At 37.0% G+C, this 26,598-nt stretch overlaps 1 protein-coding gene across 2 annotated transcripts in view; it reads right to left on the bottom strand.

The window, feature by feature from the left end:
• Positions 1 to 26,598, bottom strand: part of CDK14 (cyclin dependent kinase 14) — a 251,509-nt gene that overhangs the window by 207,886 nt on the left and 17,025 nt on the right. Inside the window, exon 3 of one of the 2 annotated variants that reach the window (XM_088150533.1) lies at positions 10,153 to 10,305. The exons of the other annotated variant lie outside the window; for it this stretch is intronic. Coding sequence (XP_088006659.1) covers positions 10,153 to 10,278 — 126 coding nt within the window. The 5' untranslated portion in view covers positions 10,279 to 10,305. The remainder of the gene's footprint in view (positions 1 to 10,152; positions 10,306 to 26,598) is intronic. 2 annotated transcript variants of the gene reach the window in all.

Genomic DNA, 26,598 nt, shown 5'->3' with positions numbered 1-26,598 from the left:
GGGTACTTTTTTTTTTTTTTTTTGCAGCGTGAAGCAAAAGCCCAGCCCAGCCCCAACCCACCCTTCCCAAGAGCTTTTTGCAAAGGGGCTTTTTACAGCAAGAAGACAGAGAAGGTCAGCTGGGGCAGTGCATGGCGGCAGGGGGCCAAGAGGGCATAGGAGAGGGGAGATAGGTGGGGGGAGCTGAAACGTCCCTGTAGTTCTAAGTGCAGGCGGGCAGCAAAGTGCCCAAATTTTGATCACGTGACCATGGGGGCGCTGCAACGGCCATAACTTCAGGCACAGGTCATAAGTCACTTTTTTCAGTGCATTTATAACTTCGAACGGTCGCTGAACGAATGGTCATTAAGCAAGGACTACCTGCATTTAATACACTGGGATCTATAAATCCAAACAGATGTGAAATCTAGTAGTTCCTGTCTAACAACTAACATATGTGATACTGCATCGCAAGACTAAACTTTTTAAAGTCAAAATATAATGTCACTGAACTTAGTGGTTCTACATGCCAATTTGGTTTTCAGCAAAGTGTGCAAATAACCCAAGCTATGCGATCTTTTGTGATTAATATGGATATCTGTCTGAATTTCAAAAAGTCTCAGAGATATTCTGCATACATTTTGAGACACTGTTTATATTCACATTCACTTTATGGTGTTCTTCTAGCATTCAAATTAGATGAATCTTTATTTTTTCTACACCAATCATTCATTTTAACTTATTCAGTTTCCTACTTCTTTATGTTTTGCTTCCAAAACAGGGCAGAAACTTCTCTTCAAATAAATAAAAAGTACAAGGATAGTGAATATTACAAACATGACAATCTAATCTATATGTATATTAATACAGTGTATGTCATTTGTTAGATAAAGACCAACAAATTATATCTTGTCCTATATTATTTATACATTGGATTTTCTTCCCTAGTCCCAGTCTTAGAAAATTATTTATACTCTTGTACTGTCTTATCAGCAGACTGCCCATTTATGCAGATGCTAAGGACCTACATGGTTCGGTGGCTAGGAAATGAAGCTGGGCATCTGATTTAAAAGGTATGGAAAACTGAAGGCAACGAATAAGCTGAACTATTACTGTCAACAGAAAAAGTGGCTTGCAGTAGGATTTATACAGCATTCCGTAAGATATAGCTTTTTCACCTTGATTATACATGGAGAGTAATGAATTAGAAGGCAACAACCTAAAATGAAATACAGATAATAATGTTGCAAATTATAGAATGATTGGCCATAACCATTCATTCACTCTTTTAGTGGATCTGCAAAATGTTTCTAATATCCTGCTGATGTGCACTAACCCAAATTATATGAATAGCAGAGTGATCTGAATGCATATTTCTGTTTAGTAATAATCAGTACTGAACAGAAGTGCTCAAGCAATGAAAAGTAGAGAATATATGTAACTCATGAAAAATTATTCACAGATTATGGTAACAGACAGCAATTATTTACCTTATTTTAATAAATTAACAAACCAATAAAACCATGAGCCTTTGGAGACCAATGATATGTGACTAAATACACCATGCTCTCATTAGCATTTTATCCACACTGTATAGTAGATCAGCATTATGCAGTAATTACGTTATTCTAAAAAAGGGTCCAAATGTGTGGGAGGAGTTAAAAGATACATTGCAATTACAATACATCCTTAGGGAAAAGATTTCTTGTCTGCAGAAGACAGAACCATCTACCATAGAAGCCATGCTGAACAGAAAAAAAAATATTAAAAGGATAATCAATCACTGACTAAAGAGCACAAACACATCTGCCCACAAACTGACCTCAGCCCAAATCACCATCCCTTTCAGCAGATTTCAAAAATACAATATTCAAGCTGAGGGTCATAAAATTGGTTTTGATTCCAGTAAAATTCAATTTATTTGGAAGGCAACGTCAAACAACATACAAAGCTGAATTCAAACAGGAAAGAAACATTTACGATTGAGATATACTCATTCTTTGGTGATTTGATCCTCGCAGAGCTTACTGATTCTGTCAAAGAAATTAAAAAATTATAGCACATTTACAGCTATAAAGGGCCAAGGAAAGATGTTCAATGGCAGTGTAAAAATATATACATAAATTCAGTGGTTTCTGCCGTGAACATATGGAACATAAAACAGAGAATTGTAATCAGATCTATCTATCTATCTATCTATCTATCTATCTATCTATCTATCTATCTATCTATCTATCTATCCATCCATCCATCCATCCAATTTATATGGCTGCCCCTGTATCCAAGAAACTTGGGGCAGCAAACAAGATAAAAATGAAAAATTCCATTTAACACCCCCCCAAATATAAAAATTTATAGAAACTCACTAAAACCACAAAACCGCTAATCACATATCCCCATGCCAGAGCCCCCATGCTAAGATCCCAATCCCAATACTGGGGGAAGAGATAGTTCTTCACAGCCTTCTGAAAGGCCAATGGAGCGGAGGCTGTCCATTTTTCAGGAGAGAGGCTGTTCCACAGGGCAGATGCTATATCAGAGCTGCCAAATAATAGGACATTCAGTATCCATGAGGGCTCTATATGTGAATATAGCATACATTACTGTAACCATGCAAGCACAATTACCTCTGATCAGTGCACATACAGTACATCATTTATAGAAATCAAAAACACAGGCTGATGAAAATTAAAAAAAAAATTATGCACAGTTTGATTGCTGATCATATGAAACAATTTGCAATCCATCAAGACAGCAAACTTTGAATGGAACTTTACCAAATATCTAGCTTAGTAGTGCCATATTATCTGAAAGGAAAACAATCCTGAATTTAAAATAATCTTGCCCCCAAAAGATTAGATGGAAAAATAAAGTACACACAGAGACATAAATCTTGGGTGCTGCCCAGATTCCCTATTTACTAGCTAAAGTTTTCAACTTCCACTGAAACTTTTCTTCCCTAACAAATGTGTGCATATAATACAGGCATGATCTGGCTAGAAGCCACACTCCAAAACAAGAGCCAGTACAAAATAAATAAATTAATTAAATTAATGCCTATTTATTGCTAGTAAAAACAGGGCATTCCACTTGTAAAATTAATTATCCTCCATTTGCATACACACACAAACTACTCTCTTATACACATAACTACAGTATGTAGAAATCTGGGCTAAGCACATATAAACATATTTAGTCCTACTGAGTTCAAATGGTTTTTTCCCAGTTAAATATCGACAAGCTTACTTACCTGGTATAAATTTAGGTCAATGTAGTCCATGTAACCTGGAGTAAACTAGACAAATATCTTTGGTTATTGAGCTTTTTTCCTTCTGTTTACAAAAAGGAAATAGGTCAATAGAATCCTTTGTGCTCAGCTGGTCAGTGGCCTTTCTCTTGTTCTCTGCTTGCAATGAAGAGCCTCTCCATCCATGGAAACTGTCCCCTAGTTGAGGAACTTAATTTTCCTGAATTCTAAGTAATATGGACAGCCTATATGGACAAAGGAAAAGTTCCATTGGAAATACTGTGTCCATGATGAAAATGGCAAGAGGGCAGGGCTAGCAGGTTCATCCCCTTTGAGACAAGATAGTGGCTTCTTCTACTCTTCTGCTTTCCTTCTAGATACTTTGAACTTCCCACTTTTTCACTCATTCTGAATGGTTCCTACTTTTATTACCATATTAGCGCTGAATGTAAAACAAACCCTCAATACAGAACAAATTATTTGGAGAAAAAAGACCCTTTCTTTTAGGAACAGAGTAAGTCTTTGAAGTTCACCACAGAATGTTACTGAACAGGAATCTGACCAAAATGTGCCAAACAAAAGCCTGATGCACAAATGCGCTACAGAAGGATTTACAGACTCAAATCAAATCTGGCACAGCCTGAAGTCCATTTGAGGGTCTATGCAGTGGCGATACAGGCAGCAAAGCAGCATTGTTTATTTGACACATACTGCATCCACGAACTTCACAGCCTGCTGAGTTGTTTGCAGTTGTGCAAGGGCTGACACATATACTCACTGTCTCCTCCGAGAGTTTAATTACAAAACTTGGTTGCTGTTGTTTTAGATATCTCACATTCAGGCCAATTCCAGTATTGCCACTGATGCAACTCTTCTTATATGGTAATTCTGGATCAGTTTCAATTTATGACAACCAAGGATGTGGACAGGCTATTAGGAGCAGTGTGTTCCACCACTTGTCCTCTTGATCATTACCCACATAACAGTGTTGAGTCTTCAGGGGCAGTGCACTGCAGTGGTTGCAGTTCCTCCTATCAGACATTTCCAGAAGATGGTGCTGGGAGACTTCTGCTTGGCACAGTGCTTGTTGGGATATGGTGTCACAAAGGTTATGTTTTTTCTGCTTATTTATGGGAATGAAACACTGTCAACATGCTGCAGATACTCAACTGGACTGCACACTTTAAAGAAGTAATTGGTACTCTTGAACATTGCTTCAGTTTGATGATGGGCTAAACAAGGGATAACAAGCTGAAATTACATCTAGGCAAGACAGACATTACACTGGCCAGCAGGAAGCCTGCTTCAACAGTTCAACCTTTGTAAAGGTTTTGTACTATCTCCGAAAGATATTATTTACTTCTCACAGATGAAGGTGATCAAGTCCAACACCCTGCCCAGTGCAAGAATTCAAATTGAGAGATGATGCTTCATTACCTTAGTTAATTTGTTTCATTGTTACAAAGTTGCTTTACCAAAATCTACTTTCCTATCATTTAAAACTATTATTTTGGGTCTTGCACTCCATGAAGACAAAATGTTGTTTTGGTTTCTTTTTCTTGATTCTCTCTCACATTACTTTCTTTTCAAGGCCATACATATTCATTTACCTTAATCTTACCTCACAGCAGGGTCCATTCTCTTGATTGATTTTTAATTGCCTTATTTTAACTTGTTCCAATGTTACTTTTCAAGGTGCTGGTTCTAACTTATAAACCCCTACATAGCACAGGGCCAGGCTGTTTGGAGGACCTCCTATCTCCAATTATTTCTGCTTGTTTAACCAGAACCAGCAGGGTTCCTTCTAACAAACAGCATCATCTTACTAGATGCAGGGAGTCATGCCTTCTCTGTCACACTGCCTACCATGTGGAACAGCATCCCCCTAGAAATCTAGATGGCCCTGACCTTGCTGACCTTTCATAAGGCACTAAAGATGTGGCTGTTCCCTTAGGCATTTGGACCAGGAAGTTAAATGAGCTCTGCTGTTTGATCTGTTTGATTATTGTTTTTTACTAATTATGAATTAGAATGATTTTTAGACCTTGGAGATGTTACATTGACTATTTTGATTGTTCACATTTTGACTACTCTTTGGTTTTAATCCTACTAGGATATCCAGAGTCATTACTATGAGAGGATATAAATTGTTCAAACAAATTCAGCCATATAAATGTTCAGCCATATAAATTGTTCAAACAAACAAAGTCCACATTCATCTTTGGAAATGCTGTTCCAAGGGTTGTCTCATTCTTGGCCATGAAGATGGCTATTCAAGGGCTGCCCTTCTCATTACAAAACCGAACTCAGAGACACACACCTGACACCATATGTGTTGTCTTTCAGTGCCAGGCAAAGACCTTTTCTCCCAGGCCCTTTAATTTTCCAGATTTCTACGGTAATGTATTAATCAATTTGATCTCTGTTTTAACCTCTGCTGCTTTACTAGCTAACTTTATTATTTTAACTGTATATTTAATTTTTTGGATATGCATTTTTATTAAAGTTTTACCAAAAATCACCCTGGGAGTTGGCTAATTTAACAAAAAAATTGAAATATATTTAGTAAATAAATACAACACTTTCCTGTTTCATAACTCAAACTAATACATAAAAGTGGTAAAACAACATTTTTCAGGATGATATCATTTATAATAACCACAGTCAGAATTTGGGTAATCTTTTTTTTTTTTTCATTTCATATGTGAGAATAGACTGAATCTTGATAATCCTGGGAGGCCAACTTTATTAAATCTCACAAAGGAGGGAGGAAGAGAGAGATCAGCACATTTGCACAAGGCATAGTTGGTTACTTGGACTTTAATACAAAATTAGCTCTTTGTTAGAAGCTCATTCTAAAAGCTTTCAGTGAACTAGTAGTTCACAAGATAAGGGATATGTTCAGGTATATTTATTTTTTTTGTTTTATATCTTCCATAGTGAAATATCTAGTCATTGAAACTTGATAATATAAAACTTCTGTATAATATGTTCTTATAATGAAGACACTGTAGTAGGAACACACTTTTAACTTTGTACTGGAATAGTGTGATAAATAAGAGGGGTTGATATGTTGGGAGAATCCTGCGATTTGCAGATAAACCCCCCCCCCCAAAAAAGTCAGTCAAATTAAGTGTTTACAGTGGTCAGTAGGAGTTTCAGAAGGTTAAGTCTATTGGAAAATAAAAACTGAATAATGAGAGAGAGAGACAAAAAAAAAATAATGGATGGCCTACCAGAGCCCTTTATAGCAAAGGATATTCCTCAAAAAAACTAGTATCCTAAACAGAGCACTCTTGTTAGGTAGCATAACTTCTCCCAACCTGTTATTTTTCAAATGTATTGGATTACAATGCCCAGAATTCTAACTAGTATAGATGCTGACTGTGCTAACCAAAGAGTCTGAAAGTGTAGATCGATGTATTTAGGGGACACTTGGGGGAATAAGGCAACATTTTGCTGCAAAGCCTCTCATCTCTGCTCTAATTCTTACCCTGGAGAAGGCAAGCACAGCAGTGATAATCGGAAGCAAGACATAATTCCCCATTTCAAAAGTTAGAGAACAAGGAAGTGTTCAGATAAATATTCGCAAAACAATTCAACAATATATTCACATGAATTACTTCCTTCAAATCAAAAGCCACATCAGAAACACAATTTGCCTTGGAAGGAAAAGGCTCTCTTACCAAGGATGTGATACAATTAAATTACACTACTGGCAATAACAGTAGCATTATCTGTTTATAGTTCATCATTCATCACTTGTATTATTACATGGAGCTCAAAGATCACATCATCAACCATGATGGTTGAACCATTCTTTAAAACAAGGAAAGCTTTTAAATCTAACTTCACATCATAAATGCTTATCACAAAGCCAAGATATCATACTGCTTCCAAAAGAAACACACATGTGTTTCTAGCTGGTATGAATGCTAAAGCTGAGAAGAGATACCTGAAGAGATATCTTCTAGATCATTCTAGAAGATTCTGAAGATCAATTAAGATAGGAAAAAAGTTATCTCTAATGTAGATCAGTTCATTTTCCAACCTGTTCATTTTCCAACCTGTTCCAACACCCTTTAGAGAGAAAGCTGTACTCTCCTTTGGCTCTATTTTAACTGTTGGAATTAAACAGGGCAAAATAAATTAATAAATTTATCCTCATGAAGGCAAGTAAAAGGAATGTCAGCTTCAGAAATGCATAATTACCATCATCTTCAATATTCATAAAGTTGCTGAAGGTATTCCTCAAAAGAAGAAAACAGTGTCTTCCCAAATATTGCACATAAAGTGTCAAAGCATGGTCACAGAATATATTACGAAGGATAGGCTATAATGCCAAAAATCTAATAAATTTCATAAATGGCACTTTTGCCAAACTAAAAATCTCAAAATAATGAGATGTAAATACATCTCATTTACCTCATTTAGGAATGTAAATACATTCCATTTAGCTTTCTAGAGAGGGCATGTATTCAGTTCAGTGTGAAAAGGCCAGTATAGCACAAAAAGACACACATGCACACACGCCCCAAGATAGTTCTGCACTTCCTGGACAAAGAGGATTGGACTTACATTTCTCAAGCAGCCCCAGGCTACATGGCAAAACATTTTTGAAAGTGGAAAAGGCTTTAGAAGCAAATTTGTGACAGAACATGGTACCTTGCAGTTCAGAGGAAAAGGTTTAAATGCACAATTCCACTGAGTACCTGGAAGCCTTCAGGCATGTCTAAAGTAGCGTTCCAAATGGATTTTAAGCCTCAGTGTTTAAGTGACATTATTCCCAATTGTTTTCCTTAATTCTAGATTCTAGTATGTAAATGAGTTATCCAAAGCAGAACACTTAATATGTACTGAAATGAAACTGCTCTTCCATTCTACTAAAAAAACTTGTGAAGCACAAAGTCTTACATGCCATGTTATCAATAAACAGCAAATTAAAATGCATTTGGTTTATTTTTTTCTTTAAAAAAATAAAATACTTCTGAAAAAAAATTAAAATGCTATATTATACCTAGCAAACAAGAGTCTCTTCTGTGCGGTGACCAATATAATCAATGTGTCACAAAGAAGACTTTCAGCAAACTACCATCAATTGCAACATACAAGCAGCCGAGTAAGCAATCAAATATATATTAACAGAATGCAACAGCATCTCTGAATCTTAATAGAACAGAAACCCATCTTAAATTACTCCAGGAACTCATCTACCTCACAACATGAAGATAATTATTCTTCTACTTTTTGTTGCATTGGTGATCAATATAATTCACTAGGGCAAATTCCATGTTTTATGTGTATTAATCTGTTTATATATTGATTTCACTGGGATAGACTAAAGTGATTGTTTATAAGTAGGACACAGCAGAGCATAAAAGACCATTAAAACAATTTTCTCTCCTTGTATTAACTGATTTTATAATGATCATTTTCAGATGAATGAAGTGGGACTTTTCTTAGTGGTGTTATGGCAGGACGTCTCATCCCAGCAGTAACTTGTTTTGTTATGTTACAGTTTAACACAGTGGAACTGAAAATTTGAGTAGACTAATCCAAAAGGTCCTCAGACTGTGACTTTTCCTTTATAAATAATATTTTACCTTACTAACTTTTAAAAAGAGGGCTTCTGACATCATTAATCATAAATATAATGAAATATAGCTAAAAAAATAGCTAGTTCATTAAAGCTATGTTCGGTTATTGATTTTTTGAAATATTCATAGTTTATCCAGCTTATTAGGAATATCTGGACAGGTTACAATCCATAAAATATGTTAACATAAAACAAAGAAGTGAAATAAATAGTTTAACAAAATCCACAACCATAACTTAATAATAGAGATTTTCACCAGAGACAATACAACACGGCCAGACTATGGTAAACCTAAATGGAGGAGTAAAAGGTGAAGGCCAAGTCTTCACCTAGAACCAAAAAGCAGAAAATGCTAGACAATGGTTCCTAAATGCAGGGTGCTTGCAATTCTTAAGATTTAGGCAGGGATATTGAAATGGGAGAGGCACTCCCTCAAATATCAAGGATCTAAACATTTAGGGCCTTAAATATTATTATTAAAATCCTGTAGTTTGATACAAAGAATATATGTACCAACATAGCTCCTTTAGGACTAGTATTATATAATCTCTAAAGCCATGTAAGCGCTGGACTGCAACTCTCATCATTAACTATATAGCACTAGTGGGAATGACAGGACTTGTTGATCAATATATCTGGAGAATAGGGAAACTGCTTCTATGGCTTTTGATTAAAAAAAAACTTATTCTTTGCAAAAAGCCAATTTACCTTTTCTTTTTTTTAAAAAAAAAGTCTCTCTAAGACCTTAAAAATTATTTGAGTGCTTAATAAGAACAATTAAATCTTAAAGAGTAACTAAATCTTACTTGCAGATTAAGTTATTCTACAGAGTAGTTTAGGAAGCTTGCTTGTTCACATGTAGCTGTGCCTTGCATTATTTCATTGGTATTACCCCAATACCCTGGGCTACAGAGTCTGGAAGGAGTTGCCAAGCTAGAAGCTTGGGCAACTACTTGGAAAAAGAAATGTTCCAAAGTCCACAGAACAATTAGAACCCATTATTTATATAGGCTCTCCATTAATTTCATTACAAGCAGACTATTTTTTTTTTTTTTTATCTGCGCTCAGTCGTTACCGACTCTGCAGTGACTGCTTGGACGAGTCCTTGCAGTTTTCAAGGCAAGTGTTTCGGAAGTGGTTTGCCAGAGCCTCCTTCCTAGAGCAGAGCCCAGCTGGTGCGCGCAGGAGACGGGGTTTCCGTTGCTTCGCGCCCTTTTCGGGCATGCGCGGGTTTTTTTTTTGCGCTTACCAGCATTTTTGCATCCTTTTTGCAAGGCGCCGCCAGCATTTTTCCTCCCACCGGAGTGAGAGTACCCATTTATCTACTCACGTGAGTTTTCGAACTGTTGGGTTGACAGGAACTGGGGAGGAAACAGGAGCTCACCCTGCTAACGCGAAGGCTGGACTCGAACCGCTGAAGCGTCGACCATTTCTGGCCAGCAACTTTCAGCGTCATGAAGGACAGCTGCTTTCAAACCTTTGCCTATATATTCAAAGGCCAAAATGTTTGTAAAGTTACTATTTAGTTGACTAATCTGTGATCTTACCTCTAAATCTGCAAATCCTGCCTTGGGAAATAGTTGATCTAATCCTAAATATGTTCATCTTGATCACTTGATAGAATTATATTAGGCATCCTTCGTAGCATCTTTCTTCTATATGCCACTAAATTCTGGTATGGCTTTTGTCAAATAGAGCTCTGTTAAAATCAGTTCTGTATGGACAGTTTTCTCCTACTGATATTCTGCTCTTACAAACCTGCTCCTTGAGGGGTAGCATCTATCCATGAAGAGATAACACTAGTGTTGATGGAGAGCCTTGATAGACAAATAATACTTCCACCTTGTTTGGATTCAGCTTCAGCCTGTTCTGGCAGCCTCCAAGCACCAAGGAAAGACATCAACAGTATCTTCCCTACAACCTGGAATGGTGATGCAAACTTGGGTATCATCAGCGTACTGATCGTATCACACCCAAAACTGTTGGATGACCTCACTTAATGGGTTGATATAGGTGTTAAAGAACAGAGGAGAAAGGGCTCCACAAAATTGGAGTGCCTATAGAACACTACAAAATTATGCATGTCATATACTTACACTTTGTACTAATATTTCAACTGAGAATCCAGGAGAAATAAACAATTTACTCAGAATACAAAAATTCCCAGGAAGTTGACAGACCATTCAATGTGAATAACATATAGGACTGATTGCAAGCAAGCAAACAAACAAACATGCCAATCCATGAAGACTTTTGCTTTATTGGCTCCCTATATTGAGTTTACTCAAATGTAAAATCTATTTGCCAGGTCAAAATGGCCAGAATTTCAAGTACTCTTTAAAAACTTGATGTTTCTATATACTTACATACCTATTTTAATTATATACACCAAAAATAAATGGAGAACTCTAATTAAGAATTGCTTTAACTACTGTCTACCCTATGTTGCTAGCAATTCAGTATATCCCAATACCGAAGGTCTTCAAACATAAACAAATTCACAGAAAAAAATTACAGCAACTACTGAATATATTTTGTTTGACATGGATTCTCAAATATTGGAAATAGTAGTCACATTTTTCTCTGTCCTATATCTGGCATATGCAGTACAGAAACTGCTGAAACAGTCCCTCTACTGAATTTGCTAAACACAACAACATGCATATTATTAATGAGGGCACATTCAATTACTGTCTAATCAAACAGGCGCCACTCCTAACAAGCTGAAAAGCGGAAAAGTCCTGATATTTATTCATCACCAACTTGCAAGATTTGTAGATATTTTTGCCCTCATAATGCAATTGCTTTCCATTAGATAGCTAACACATACATTTCCTGCCAAATATAATCCCAAGCAGACAGTTTAAACAGATTTAAACTTTGCATAGTTGTAGCAAAGTATTTTTAAGGGTATACAAATTTCATTCGTTTACTTGTGCCCCACCCCAGATGTTTAGACTGGATTTGGCATTTTTATCCACTTGTCGAATCCTTCCCAAGGACTTGGGATAGGCAGATGTTGTTTGATAATATTAAAGGTATCATTATTATGATGATGATGGATTATTATTATTATTATTATTCCCAATCCCAAATCAATCTTCAACCCAAAATTAAGAATTTGTTAACAATTTCAAGTAGTATTCTTCAAAGATCACTATAAGTTATTTAGCAATTAAAGCTTCATTTAATGTGTTTGGTCTTGGACCATAAATAAAATCTGGAAAGCTTCATTTAAAAAAATACCGTACTGTAATCTCACACACATGTTTGGAAGTTGATTTTGCTAAAAATTATATTTTAAATCTAATAGTCGATGTGCTTGCTTTGTTTTTCTCTTAATGTTATAACCAAGCCATTTGAGCTTGTTCAGGAAATTGGTTCTTAAAAAAGACTGGCTTAGCTTTATGTATGAACCAAGCCAACATGACGGCTGGCTTTCAAGTAATAATTTTAAAAATTGTTTTTAAAATAAATTTTACACAACTATATAACAATTACATAGTTGGGAAAATGGTAGTTTGGCAATATAACTTTGAAATGGCTAACTCTGGGTCCTCACTAAATAAGCATTTTAAACTAACATATCAAACTTAGAAATGAGCATTCCTTACAAAGCCAGATCTTTCAGCAGCAGCATGCATTTTTGTACCTCATTCAATGGTAGTGCTAGCTTTTGTCCAGCTCTGCTGGACAAAACACATATTGTTAACAGATAAAAGTTAACACTGTTAAACACACACATGCAGAGAAGAAAATTATTAGATAGAGAAGATCCGTGGGTACTGGCACAAGACTCTCATGATAACCAACTGCTTTCATTTCCATAATTAAGAACCCCTGCAGTTCACTAGCTGATGCTTCCAAATTCTTTGCATGGAAACTCAGAGAGGAACAGTCTTCAATCTTCAGTTTTCAATCAGCTATACCGAATGCCAGCTACCATGGATATCTTTACACATCCTGCGCCTCAATGACTGAGACCTTATCTGTGCAATCGCCACAGTTTAACACAGATTTTCCATATTTCAGTGAGCACCCCACTATCCTGCCTTTTTCAACTGCCAAATGCTGTGTAAATTGTTAGAAGAAAAGTTAAACGGTCTAATTTCATATTGTGCTTACACAGGGAAGAGACATTTATTATAGTGTAATCAGCACTATTATGTGCCCCATAAAAACAGCAAGTGCCTGATTCTCTGAATATGACCTGGGAAACAGTTCACTCATTTATTATTTTTATTAGGCCTTTGATAGCTATGAACCTCATTTCATATTCATATCATAATATCCATCAACATATAAATCTTATAATTCTATTACAGAAACTATCCACAGAATAGTATAAAAGCCTCATCTATTTAAATGGGCAGACATGTTGGGGGGAAAAAACAAAAACAAGAATTTGGAGGGAGGTTCCAGCACAGAAGTTAAGAATGGGACTGAATAACCCTGCAAAAACTGAGTAGGGAGAAAAAAATTCTCTCTTTTTCTCCCCATATACACATGTACAAACACATGTACACCACACACATACATTTCTGGAGCTCAAAGCAGCAAACATATTTTCAACATATATATAGAAAACTAAATACTGTACAATAAAAAGGATGCATTTGGCTTCTCTGTGCAGGGAGACAGCAAAATGAAGATACGTACAAGCAGATGTGTTCTTAAGCAGTCTCAGGAATAAACTGTACCAAATACATTCTTAGGTAGCTTTAACTAAGGCTTAGATTTGCAAAGTTAAAATCGGGGTGAAAAAGCAGCCATTCAACTGGATCTAAGTTTTAGAACAGGTTTTTATTGGTCACCCCAAATCAAGATGTGGCAAACTTACTAATTATCAACCATCATAATGCTATACCACAGTTCTACAGATATTCCTATGCGTTATTTCACTTCACATAGTTAGCAATATCCTGTTGAGATGTGGCACTGCAGCTTGACATGTGGGGCTATGACGATAATTCTGTTGCAGTATGCTTCCAAATTTGTCCCACGCACATAACTGACACTGTGTGGCCCATCAACTGAGTGGCAATCTCAGTAAACTCTGTATGCAAGTGTATCACAAGCAGGCATTATAAAGATGTTCAAAAATTAAATACTATAAAATTAAATTATATACTTCATATATGCTATTGTCAAAAAATACCTATTCTTGTCAGTCAGATAACTGTGCAAAGTTGTGCATTTGTTGGATTTCACTGTCATATCACATTTCAGTGAAATCACACAAACCCCTTGTTGGACACTGACATTCAATTGTCACTGCATTCAAACTCATAATAGGAACCCCTCCCTAAACTTATATTTTCATGCAATTAAAAGCCATTCTCAGAAAAACCTCAGCAGATGCCTGCACCCAGCAAACCTTTTCTGACATCAGAAACTAAGCAGAATCTGGCCTAGTTAACAGTACTGCGACTGAAGAAGAAAAGATGGTATGCTTAGAGTGTGTGTGGCACACATGTCACATCTATCAACAACTCCTTAAAGAAGCTACATATGTCTTGCCCTAAGGCTTATACAGCTACCACCAGCAATCCTAGGAAAAGATCATTTTCATTTAAGGAAGTGCAATGTGTGCACTAATACATGATCCAAGTCACCTTCTCCTCTTTGAATCCAGATCACTGCACAGCTGTATTGGTTAGTACTTGAAGGATTGGAGACCAAGGGAGAATTCACAAGGTGGCAATAACAATCCACTTTCATATTGTGGCCAATAAAGGCAAATGGACATGATAAAATCATCAGGAATCCACCTCAGTTGGATACTTATTTCTCAGAAAACCAAAAACCAAAATTACAATGTGTATTAATGGTACATTTCACATTTTCTACAGAGAATCCACTTTCTATAAATCACTTTCAATAAATCCATCATAGTTCCCAGCCTCTATGATTGCAGTGAGTGTCTCAGCAACTATACATAAATATTTTTAAAAAGGCTATGCTGTAAGTCATATTAAAAAATAAGGCAGGTCATCTTTCTCTAATCACAAATAACAGTATCTGCTGAAACTGATAGGAAGGACCTTTGATTACATAACCTAGTTAAACCTTGAAACCTTTTTTTCATTCTGATTCAGATCAGAATTCAGTCTAAGCACATGTCTAGCCTACATCAGTTTAAAAAAACTCAGCACAAATCTGCTGGATTTTCTACACAAATTATTGACAGTCAGATAAAATACATCTTGCCTTCAATTTGTTAATATTTTCTCAAGAATGGATATAAAGGAATGGTGCCAAAAATAAATATTTCTGATGGTCAACAAGTAACAGAAGTTACAACTTTTCTCACTATTTAAAAACACTTTTGATAAATGCTGCAGGAGAAAACCCTTTAGACTTAAACTCAGTCTTCACTAAAGACCAAACTGAGGCAAATGCTTAGTAACAATCATGCTAATCCAAAAGTACATGGCTCTTTAGTGGAAGATCTCCAAGGAAGATTTAACTACTGCACTTAAAAGATTTATTACAAAACAGACTCACAAATGTGAGAAATCCATTCTGCTTTTAAGCACCCAGAAGTGAACACACACATTAGCATCACCTATCTGTACAGCACTTGGAGATGAAGAAGGTTCTTGATTAATTCAGCAACATATTAAGCCTCCTTTTTGGAAACGCTGGGCAATTGCAAGCATAGATACGGTGGTACCTCTACTTACGAATGCCCCTACTTACGAATTTTTCGAGATACGATCAGCTCCGGCCCCAAAAATTTACCTCTACTTACGAACTCGCCTCGACTTACGAACTGGATCCGCGGCCATTTTCCGCCCGTTCCACGTGGTCCACAGCCATTTTCTGCCCGTGCCACGTGGTCCGCGGCCATTTTTATGCCCGTGCCACGTGGTCCACGGCCATTTTCCGCCCATTCCACATGGTCCGCGGCCATTTTCCACCCATTCCACGTGGTCCGCGGCCGTTTTCCCGCCCATTCCACGTGGTCCGCGGCCGTTTTTCCACCCGTTCCATGTGGTCCACGGCCATTTTTCCGCCCCTGACACGTGGTCCACGGCCATTTTTCCGCCCCTGACACGTGGTCCACGGCCATTTTTCCGCCCTGCCGCATGGTCAGCGGCCGTTTTTCTGCCCCTGACGCGTGGTCCGCAGACGCCAGAACGGATTAACGGTAATTACATTGAACCTTATGGGAAAATTTACTTCGACTTGCGACCAACTCGACTTGCGATCAGAGTCACGGAACGGATTAAGTTCGTAAGTAGAGGTACCACTGTACATACATTTCATCCTATTTTCTATAATAGAAAATAGGAAGGAGTCATAATCTAAAGAAACTATTTAACTCCATTAAGAATTTTGCTTTTGTACTCAAGGCAACAAGAAAGCAAAAAAGAAATCTGTTTTGCTATCAGAATGTCTGCAGTGTTTGCAATTTAATTCCAAATCACCTTGTTCTATGAAGCAGACATTCAGCCCAGTGGAAAATCCAGATCATTCATCTTTATGAAAGGGTACATTTGAATTAAATTGGACAGAAAGTTGGATAAAAAGACAGAAAGTAAGGAAATACAAAAAGCTTGCTTAGAGAAAGCAAAGAGTTTGTGTGCAAATAATTAACATTAATTTGCTGCTTAATCTCAAAACTCAAACACAGCTGATCTCTGTTTTGTGCCATATGTTAAGGCTACAATTCCCAGAACTACTGGTCAGTATTGCTAACTGAATTCCGGAGATCATAGCCCCAAAGAACAAGGATTTTCAAACTTTAACATGTAACCTGGTTTTTAAAAAATCTCAGAACCCCTATGGCCTCTGCCTCTCAGACATACAGAGTGATGCGTCGCCATGAGCACAAATACCCCCTGGAAGGTTTATTATTAGCTGACAATCCTCCCTCCCCCTTTCTGCTGTACCTTAGAAAAATTGCTACAGACCCCTGACTGTGTTCAAATGAACTTTTTTTTTGCCCTTAAATTCACAAAACCGAGTCAAGTAGGATTCCATGAAAGACAGTTCAAAAATCCTGATCTAAAAGGCATCAAGTTGGGAAATTTGCTTGGCGTAATTTTAGCATGTTATTTGCTTTCATGACAAGCAATATTATACAACTACAAGAAAAAATAAGAAATGTATTGAATGTGTCAGTACACTACATGTATTTCCTTGTTGGGCAACAGTACATTAGCTGTTATTGTTAGTAATCTCTAGCTTAGAGATTTTATCTTGCCTACAGAAAAGCACGACCACTGTTGTTGCTCTTATGATATGGGATACAGCCAAAATGTATCAAAACTGACAGGAATTATATTTTTACTTGCTAGCAGGGATTCCTGCATATGGTATGGATATGAGTAAGACTGGTAATCTAGTCTACTCTTTATCTTACTAAAAAACCGTTATGTGAAAGTTTTGCTTGGCCAAAGCCATAATAGGTGGTACTCGTCAATATCCATGGGTCATCTTCTGCTGATCGCTGCATATAGACATTGCTATAACATTAAAAATAAATACTGTTTGCCTCAATATTTAATATTTAATATTGCTTCTTGGAAAGGGTTCAAGCCACTAGTGACTATGCTTTTACCTAAACTCTAGATTTTTCTAAGATATGATTTGTTACGTGTCTAAGGAATGAGAAAAGAAAAAGAAATGGAATCATGGAAGCAATACGTCCTTTTGCTTAATTGGGATGAACAAAAGTGGAACTTTCTTCCAGCTCTGTTTGTCCACCCCCTCTATCAAAATCAGGAGTCTGGATGAACAGTACTCTAGTCTGGAAGTTGGAACGTAGGCACAGAGAGAGCCCGACAGCCTTCTTCCATCTTCCACAGCCCTCCTGATGTGTTGGAATTCAACTACTATAATCCCTGCCATGGATTATAGCACTTGAAGACAAGCACATTTGGATGCAACCAACTGGAGAAAGAAGCTGTACACTACATGTGCAGAGGATCTATTCTGCAATTGGAGCACGGTTCACACAGGTCCCAGAACTGCATAGAGAAACATTTCTGAGAGAGCTTTTATTTTGTTAATAAAGCATATCAGGTAACCAAAAAAATCCAACTACATGTACCTCCAAATCAACCACATGAACATTACAGGTAGTCCTTGTTTAGCAACCATTTGAAATTACAACAGTGCTGAAAAAATGGACTTACGACCCATGCCCAAAGTTATGGCCGTTGCAGCACACCCACAGTCAAGTAATCAAAATTCAGGCACTTAACAGCCTGCCCACACTTAGAACCGCAGGGGCACTGCAACTCCCTTTATTCATTTATCTCTCTCCCCAATCTATGTCCTTTTGGCCACCCTACACAGCGGCACTTGTTGGCGGCAGCACTGGGGCTGGGGCTGAAGTAGAGGCCCAGGGCCTTCAGCAATGTCACTTAGCTGCCACAACTGCCACCACCATTTCAGGCCTCTACTTCAGCCTCAGCACAGCCACTGACAAATGCTGCCTCAAGCCCCACACTACGGCCAGCCATCCCAGCACCACTGTGCAAAGCCCAGTTGCCCCTGCTGCCCTGTGCTCCACAGGCTCTGCTGTGCCCAGCTGACCTTCATCATCTTCCTTCCACTGCTGATGAGGTGTGCCTGACCTGACCCTACCGTATGTGAGGCAGTTGCTGGCTGTATCAGGCCTTCTTCCCAAGGCCACTCGCACCGTTTTCTAAGCCACTCACCCCATTCCTTCTCCAAATCACTCACCCCATTCTTGTGATCCTTTGGAAACCTGGTCTCCCTCAGGTCTTGCGAAAATGGGCACGCTATCTGGAGAAAGACAGGAGCCCCGTTCTCATGGTGCTTCGGAAGACCTCATTCTCTAAATCGCATGCCCCATTCCTTCCTGGGGGCGGTGGCAGCTGGCTGAGACTGCTGAAGGCCCTGGGCCTCTACTTCGGCCTCAGTCCCAGTGCTGCCACTGCTAAATACTACTGTATAGGATGGCAAAAAGGGCATAGTTGGGGGGAGATAGGCAGATGGGGGGAGTTGCAGTGCCTCTGCAGTCATAAGCACTGCTGGGCCAGGCTGGGACGGCTGAGGCTTCCAGGGGTGGCTGCATCTTTGTGCTGCACTGCAGTACCCCTCCAAGTCATGCGTGGCCTACACTGGGCCTCCTGCACCCCCTTGCTGAACCCCTGCGCTCCTTACCTGGGACTTCTGCTTAACGACCTGCAATTTCCAGTTAACAACAGTAACTGGGAGTGCTGGGATTGCAGCACTAAGTGATGTGATCATGTGATGATTCGCTTAATGACCACATCGTTTAGTGACAGAAATTCCGGTCTCAATTGTGGTCCTTAAGTGAGGACTACCTGTATTAATTAAAAAATGGACAAAGGACAAAATTCTAGGATACACATATAAACCCTATGGTATAGTTTTTTATATATAAGGCAAATGAATATGTTTCATTGCCTGTACATACAGCATGGTTTAAGGTAACTCCTGTTCAACATGTACATGGAAGTAAATAACTCTTACTTTAATTTTTGCATTTATTATTTGTATGATCATTGACTGCATGGATTTATCAAAGGTTGTTTTTACTGTTCTTTAATAACTGTGGCTTCTCTGGAAGAAAGTATAGAATTAACCATTTCTCTGCTTCCAGTTATACACCAGACACACAGTGTGCACAGTAACATGTATGACCGCATGTGCATACCACAAAAGACAATGTTTTACTGGCAAATGTAAATGTTTTATCCTCTCCTTGAGTTTCAAATGTGGCATAACAGTTGTTCACTTTAATTTTTCTAAGTGCTTTTATGCATCAGAATGGCTACAGCTCACCTAATTCACAATAATCCTTTGGCATACATCAAATCTTATGCTCATTAAGAAAGGTTTACTTACTTTTGTGCAAGAAAACAATGTGCTTTATATTTATCTGCATGCTAGCCAACATAATCGGCTTCTGTTGTACAGAAAAAGAGATTGCATTCTTTGTAGGCATGTTGTAACGGGGTTTACAGAGAACCCATTTGTTTGTGAATCAGGTTAAGCAATGATTTCTTTCTTTTTAAACCTGGTGGTTCACATGTGTAGGATGAATTCAGAAACACTGTCCAACACAGTTATACATCTGAAACACCAGGAAGATCTATGGAACATTTCATAGTACTAATGGAAGATCAATGGAAAACTGGGATAAATAAACTAATCATCTCTCATAATCTGATGACAAAATGCACTTTTGTAATTAATAACTTATTAGATTCAGGAAATGGATGGCAATTACTATGTTAAAGATATATCATCATTATTAAAAGATTCATAACACATCCAATTTGAATACTGGAACCACTGATGAGATATAATATATGATGGTATTTGAAATGTAATGCCCCCAATTGTCTCAGCTACAGGAATGATTGCACCAAACAAGCTATAAATATTTGTATGTTTATTCTGCAAACACAGTTGTTTATATTACAGCTTTGATCACCGGGAGGTATTTGGCACACTATATGACTTCTGGTCACAGCACGAAGAAGACATTGATGATTATTGATTACCGTTCAACCCTGGTCTGATACATTTTTTTAAAAGTTTATTATTCTATAGTAAAGGATTTCATATACTATTAAAAACTGTTACCATATAAACACAAAAGAGCAAATTCAATCATGCTGGCCATCAAATATAAATTAGGAAAATAAGTTTACGGGACCTACACAAAGTCACAAAATTGTATGCAAGCTTCTAAGCACATAACTCTTCATTGCACAAATTAGAAAACAAAGCAAAAAGTATACAGGTGGGTGGCAGAAGATGAGTTGATTCTGAAGCCATGCTGCCTTCATTTAGTCAATATAAACGTGAGAGGATATTGCAGACATTCAAATTAGAGCCTCTAAGTAGGCTCTATCAGATTGCTGTCATGGTGCAAACCCAGTTACTTTCTTTTATGTGAACTCTTTTCCATTGCACTCTATTAGATTCCAAAATTCCAGTTTCATATATGAGGAGGGAAAATTATCCCTAGTTTCTAAAGACTGGCTACTTTTAATAACTCTCTATATCCTCCCCTTCCAGATACAAAGTTACTTTTCTTTTTCACCTTCCCTCATTGTTGTGGGCTGGAATGTATTGATCTTAAAATTTCCATTGTGACTCTAAATTTTTGAAATGAAAAGGAATCTGTCAATTACAAGTTTATGGTTCTAGATGGCAAGTCTATCCTAATTATTCATTGAACTCTCATTATAAAATTCTGATATTGATGAGTATATGCCTGGATTAATATATTGTTTGTATACTATATTATGATTTTTTTAGAAATCAGCAATATTTCAGAATAGGAATCCTTTGTACAGACATCAGGAAGGTGATTTTATAAATCAGAACCATATGTTTTTAATTATTTTGTTTTGCAGCAAGATTTTAAGGAAAAATTGCCATAGCCTATCCACTCGTTCATTTACAGTGAGTTTAGCAGAGATGTTCCAATAACCTGCTATTTCTAAGTGAATTGAAGCCATCAAGATAATTATGTCTTAATGCAATCCATTTACACTACTCATAAACAGTTAAAATCAAAATAAAGCACTGCAAGTACTTACTTTTGTAGTGTAATTTCTTTACACTACAAATTACTAGTGTAATTTCTTTACCAAATATATGGACAATCGAACAGTCTATCCAGATATATAAAAAGTTTTCCTTTATTTGCACTGGATTCCACATTGGTTCAACCTTGTTACATAATTGTGTTGCATTCAAACCATGGGGACAATACTCTTTGAATGGCCTTCTTTTATCTGAGATTAAACACTTTTAATGGGAGGTTTTTTTCCAACTATGGACACCCCTTCATACAGCTTTTATCATGTTGGAATGGTACAGCAGCGAATCTTGTTTTTATTCAAGATTATTTATAACTTTCATCACTGATGCATGATTACAGACTCTAGGAAAAGTGTTTGGAAGGGGGGGGGGCTGGTGCCTTCAAGCCAGTCTTGATTCCTGGTGACTTACCTTAAAAACTCCACGCAGTTTTCTTGCAACATTTTGTTCCTAGGACTGAGAATGAGTGACTGCCCCAAACCATCCAGCTGGCTTTGGGCTTAAGGTGGGACTAGAACTCACAATTTCCCAGTTCCTATCCTAGTGCCTTGACCACAGCAAACTGGCTGTCCTAGGAAAAGTACCATGATACAAATCAAAACTAATTTTCAAGCAAACAACCACTACTTGACTTGGCTAACGCTCAGATGGAAGATTATCAGAAAAACCTAGGCTATAGACTAGATTGGAAAGCTGAAAAAAGATGTCAAAAGAGGGAATGGCAAATCACTATCCGGTTGCTGCTAAGAAAACTGCACAGATGTGTTCACGTAGTAGCTAAGAGTCAAGCTCAACTTGGGAGATCTTTGCTCACATTTTAAGAAAGCAGAATAAAAGGTAAATTCCTATATCATTCTACATCAGATTATATAGTTTAATCCATGATTATTTAATTTAAAAAAACCCTATAAAATTTGTTAGAATTGAAGATTAGAACATTTAAGTGGCAGATTTTTACAAAGAATTCTACTTACATTAGCTAAATGGTTCTTAATAGCATTGTCCATATGCAATGCACTCAGATTTACGTTAATTTCTTCGTAATCCACTATCAAACAAAAATTATACAAAAATAATATGCATAGAATATATACAGTCTATATGCCTGGTCAAACACATGCATACATATGTTGATTTTAAAATATTTTATAAAACACTTCGCAATTCTCTTGAATCTAAAAGTAATGTTACAACTACATCTTCAACAATTTTCAGTTTAGATCATTCTTACATCTGAATTTAGATACATAGTAGGATTGTCAGAGGTCTTCTATTAAAAAAAAAGCACTCTCTTCCCTTTCTAGTATAGTGTAAATCCTGGGATGGACTAAATTTAAACTAATCCAAGATACAGGTAGCCTTCGCTTAACAACCACAGTAGGGACTGGAAAATTGGTCGTTGAGTGAGGCAGTCATTAAACAAGTCACCACATGACCAGACCCAATTTTAAGACCATTTTGACGACAGTCATTAAGCAAATCATGTGGTCTTTAAGTGAATTACATGGTCATTAAGCTAATCCAGCTTCCCCAGTGGATGGTTTTTGCCAGAATTCATTTAACAGCCATGTGATTCACTTAACCATGATGATTCACTTAATGACCACTATAGGGACTGGAAAACTGGTCCTTAAGTGGGATGGTCATTAAGCAAGTCACCATGTGACTGGACTCAATTTTACAACCATTTTTACGACAGTCATTAAGCAAATCATATGGTCAAGTGAATCCAGCTTCCCCAATGGAATTTTTACCAGAATTTGCTTAACGACTACACGATTCACTTAATGACCACATGATTTGCTTACCGACCACGGTGATTCACTTAACAACCATCGTAAAAAAGGTCACAAATCACAATCACATGACTGTGGGGTGGTGGTGCGACGGTTTGCAACGGTCATAAGTGTGAGTACAAGTAATAAAGCACTTTTTCTGAGGCCATTGTAACTTCAAACCATTGTTAAACGAATGGTGGTTAAGCAAGGGCTACCTGTGTTCCAAAGTTCTGCCTTGGGTAAAGGAATTGATGTGTTAAACATTAGTAAGTTCTTTGCAACTCTAATAATGTGGTATTTATGGTTCAACAGGATTCTTATTGTCTTCACATTAATAAGTATTGCAGCTGCAATATGTGCATACTAAGTCACACATGAAGAATTTATGTATAAACATAGTAGCCCCACAAATATTAGCAAATAAATTATAAATAATCTACGAAAATCCATATTAGCACAGAAAATCACTGTCATATGCTACAGTATGTAAAAAATATTTGTATACAATTGGAAAGATGAAAACATTTGTTCATTGTGAAAACATCACATTTGTATCTGTATTTAATCTTTACAAAAGACTATGAAACTCCAGTTTTGCAGTGCTGTAACTAGCTTCCAATGTTTATATGAAATACTAGTTACAATACAGCAAAAATGTAGTTTATATCAAAGTATCAGTGAGACACCCAGATCCTTTAATAACAACTTTTCTTTGAGAATGAGCCAGTCTAAAACTAACCAGCACTGACCATTTGTTTCAAAAGCATATAATTATTCAGATGTCTCTTACTGAAGCTCTTACTGATTAAAAATAATGTTTTTATCTTGTGGACTAAAGATGATCAACTATTATCACTTCAGCTCTTCTGGAAAATTAGAGTTATTTCGTACAACATCAACATCCAAAATTACTTAAAAACCGAGTTTAATATATAGACAGGATGGTATAAAAAGTTGAGAATTTATCACCACATTCAGCCAATATCACTTGGCTGCTGCATAAGCATTGCAAGGCTTTTTAGAACACTACTTAATATGCCATTTGATTACATTAAACTCAGAAATCGAATTAAACGGTGAATCTGAAAGCAACAAACTTGGATAATTCTATCAGCCTGACTTCAGAAGCTACAGAGAATCTCATCATAAGGCAATGGTAAAATTTTTCATTTCCCCTGAGGAAAACACACTAGGGAAAAATAACCCATCCCAAATAGTCTGCTTTCAGGAATGGGGAGTAACATTTCAAAGTAAAGATTTCATATATGGTCAGCTAAATTTAGACTCCACAAGAACTCAGATTTGTTTCAAGAGTTTCCATTCAAGGTCTCTAGATCAATCCCTCTCTCTCCAATAGTGAGAGTATTTCAAAATCTACCCCTACCCCAACTTTTGAAGTTTGACCTAAGCATAAGTAATTTAATATTAAGCTCCCAAATGAAACCCAATGGTTGGGCCAAAGAACAAATTCAAACGATATTGTCACTTCTCTAATTCCAATTATAAGTTTAATTTTACGGAGTATTATCATAAGTTTGAAATAAATACAAACAGTTCTGGCCATAAGGTCTGATAAATATTTAATAAATGTACATATTTCTGCCTAACATGTATTTGTGCCATCTGTGATACCTTTCCTATTATAATTTTTTCAGAATAAACTTCTTTAATAGTAACACAAGTAATTAGGTATCTGTTCACACGTACTCTGAACAAAAGGCCCAGCCAACACACAAGCTATAATACATACATTAATTTGCTTATAAACAGTGAAATCAGAAATAGTAAGAACAACAACTAGTAAAGGTAAAGGTTACATTTCAAATGTGGAGTGCTCTCTCAATTTCCATTAAACAACCATGAAACTTTACCAAAGTCTATAAAAGCATCCTATATTAAGAAAGTTAAAATTAAATTTTCTGACAATCCATGATTCCATACAGTTTAACTGAATAAAATGTCATTAAAGTTGCAACTGTTGTTGGGGAAGCCACTTCAAAATCCAAATTCAGCAAAGAGAGTTTAGCTAGGCAATATTAATGGGAGACTAATAATTTCAAGATGCGGCTCAGAATACAAAATACAAGTAGCGTTGCAATTTGCCTGCTAGCATGAAGCAGGTAGCAACTGCTCCTAGAAAGTAACTGCCTGTAATTGCCTTATTCATGATAGATCTTAACAACAAAGTTTTAAGAATAATTTTATGGTCAAGTCACTAGCGTTGATTAAAAGCTGCTAAAAGCAATAGTTTCAACACGGGATGACTATATTAAATCCGATACTTTCCATGAAAGTTTGACACCATGCAAGAGATTTCCTTTCTTTGCAATTTGTCTATAACAAACCCATTCTGGGGTTAGAAACAGAAATTAACCATAATTAAATTTTGAGAAGCTTTCTTTTATTAAAAAGGAAAGAAGTGGAAATTGGGTTTTGTCTCTGACAGTCTCATATCTGAAGATGCATTTAAACATTTAATGAAGTAAAAGCCCTTATGAGCAAGCACTGGTGTGTGTTCCTTTGTCTAAGCATCAATGAGCTATTACCAGTATCTCCAGTCCCAGAAAACATAATTTTACTGGCCCCAGTTTTTGGCAGGAACAACTCTCCCTTTCTATTTATGATAAACTACATACAGATTTTAAGGTTAAGCAAAATAACTGCTAGAGCCAAAACAAACTGTATAATTTTAAAGAACAGTAACTGGGAAACAACATTCAACTTTCTAGAGCGTTCTCCCATTTAGCACCAACTTCCCTGGAGTGCTACATATCGAACCAAGGCAGAACAGCACATAAAAGGAAGCCTACTGAACCATGCCTTTGTGGAAAGAGAAGGATGGATGATGGAATGCTGACTGAAGCATAACATTTTTTATTGGTTTTCTTCATCACTCAATAGAGGCCTATAAGAAACATGACAGCTAGGAATAAACACACAGGAAAGTACTTCTTTGGAGACATATCTTAGCTTTTCTATTTATGCAATAGCATAAGAAAAGAAAGGCTTGTGTGTGTGTGTGTGTGTGTGTGTGTGTGTGTTTCCCATTGTTCTAGCCCAAGGATCTACCAGAGTGCTTCCAGAGGCACTTTAATGATATCCTGGCAAAGGCGAGTTGTGTCCAAATAAATGTTATATTAAGAGAGGTGGTAGCTCCAGCTGCCTCTCTGTGGCTGGTCCTGAAAAAAACTTGGATATATTGTCCCAATACAGCAGTTCTAATACAAGATATTGGAGAAAGCTTTTCAAATGATTTTTGTGGGGGAGGCAGAGTACAGGAAAGCTTAACAGGGTGAATACTTCAGACTGTCAAGCTAGCAACATTTTTTCTAAAAACTGCACAAAATGCTCTGTCCAAATCCTGTGTATTTTGGAAGAAGTCTGATGACTGAAACCTTTTCCAGCATTCTTGTGGTAATGCCAGAGTTTCTCTA

Source organism: Python bivittatus, unplaced genomic scaffold (assembly GCF_059951505.1).
Source record: "Python bivittatus isolate LINGU-HERP-01145 unplaced genomic scaffold, Pbiv_v1 ctg000610_np1212, whole genome shotgun sequence".
NCBI classification, from domain to species: Eukaryota; Metazoa; Chordata; class Lepidosauria; order Squamata; family Pythonidae; genus Python; species Python bivittatus.
Note: the sequence above shows the minus strand (reverse complement) of the source record. Positions and strands in the feature narration are given on the sequence as shown.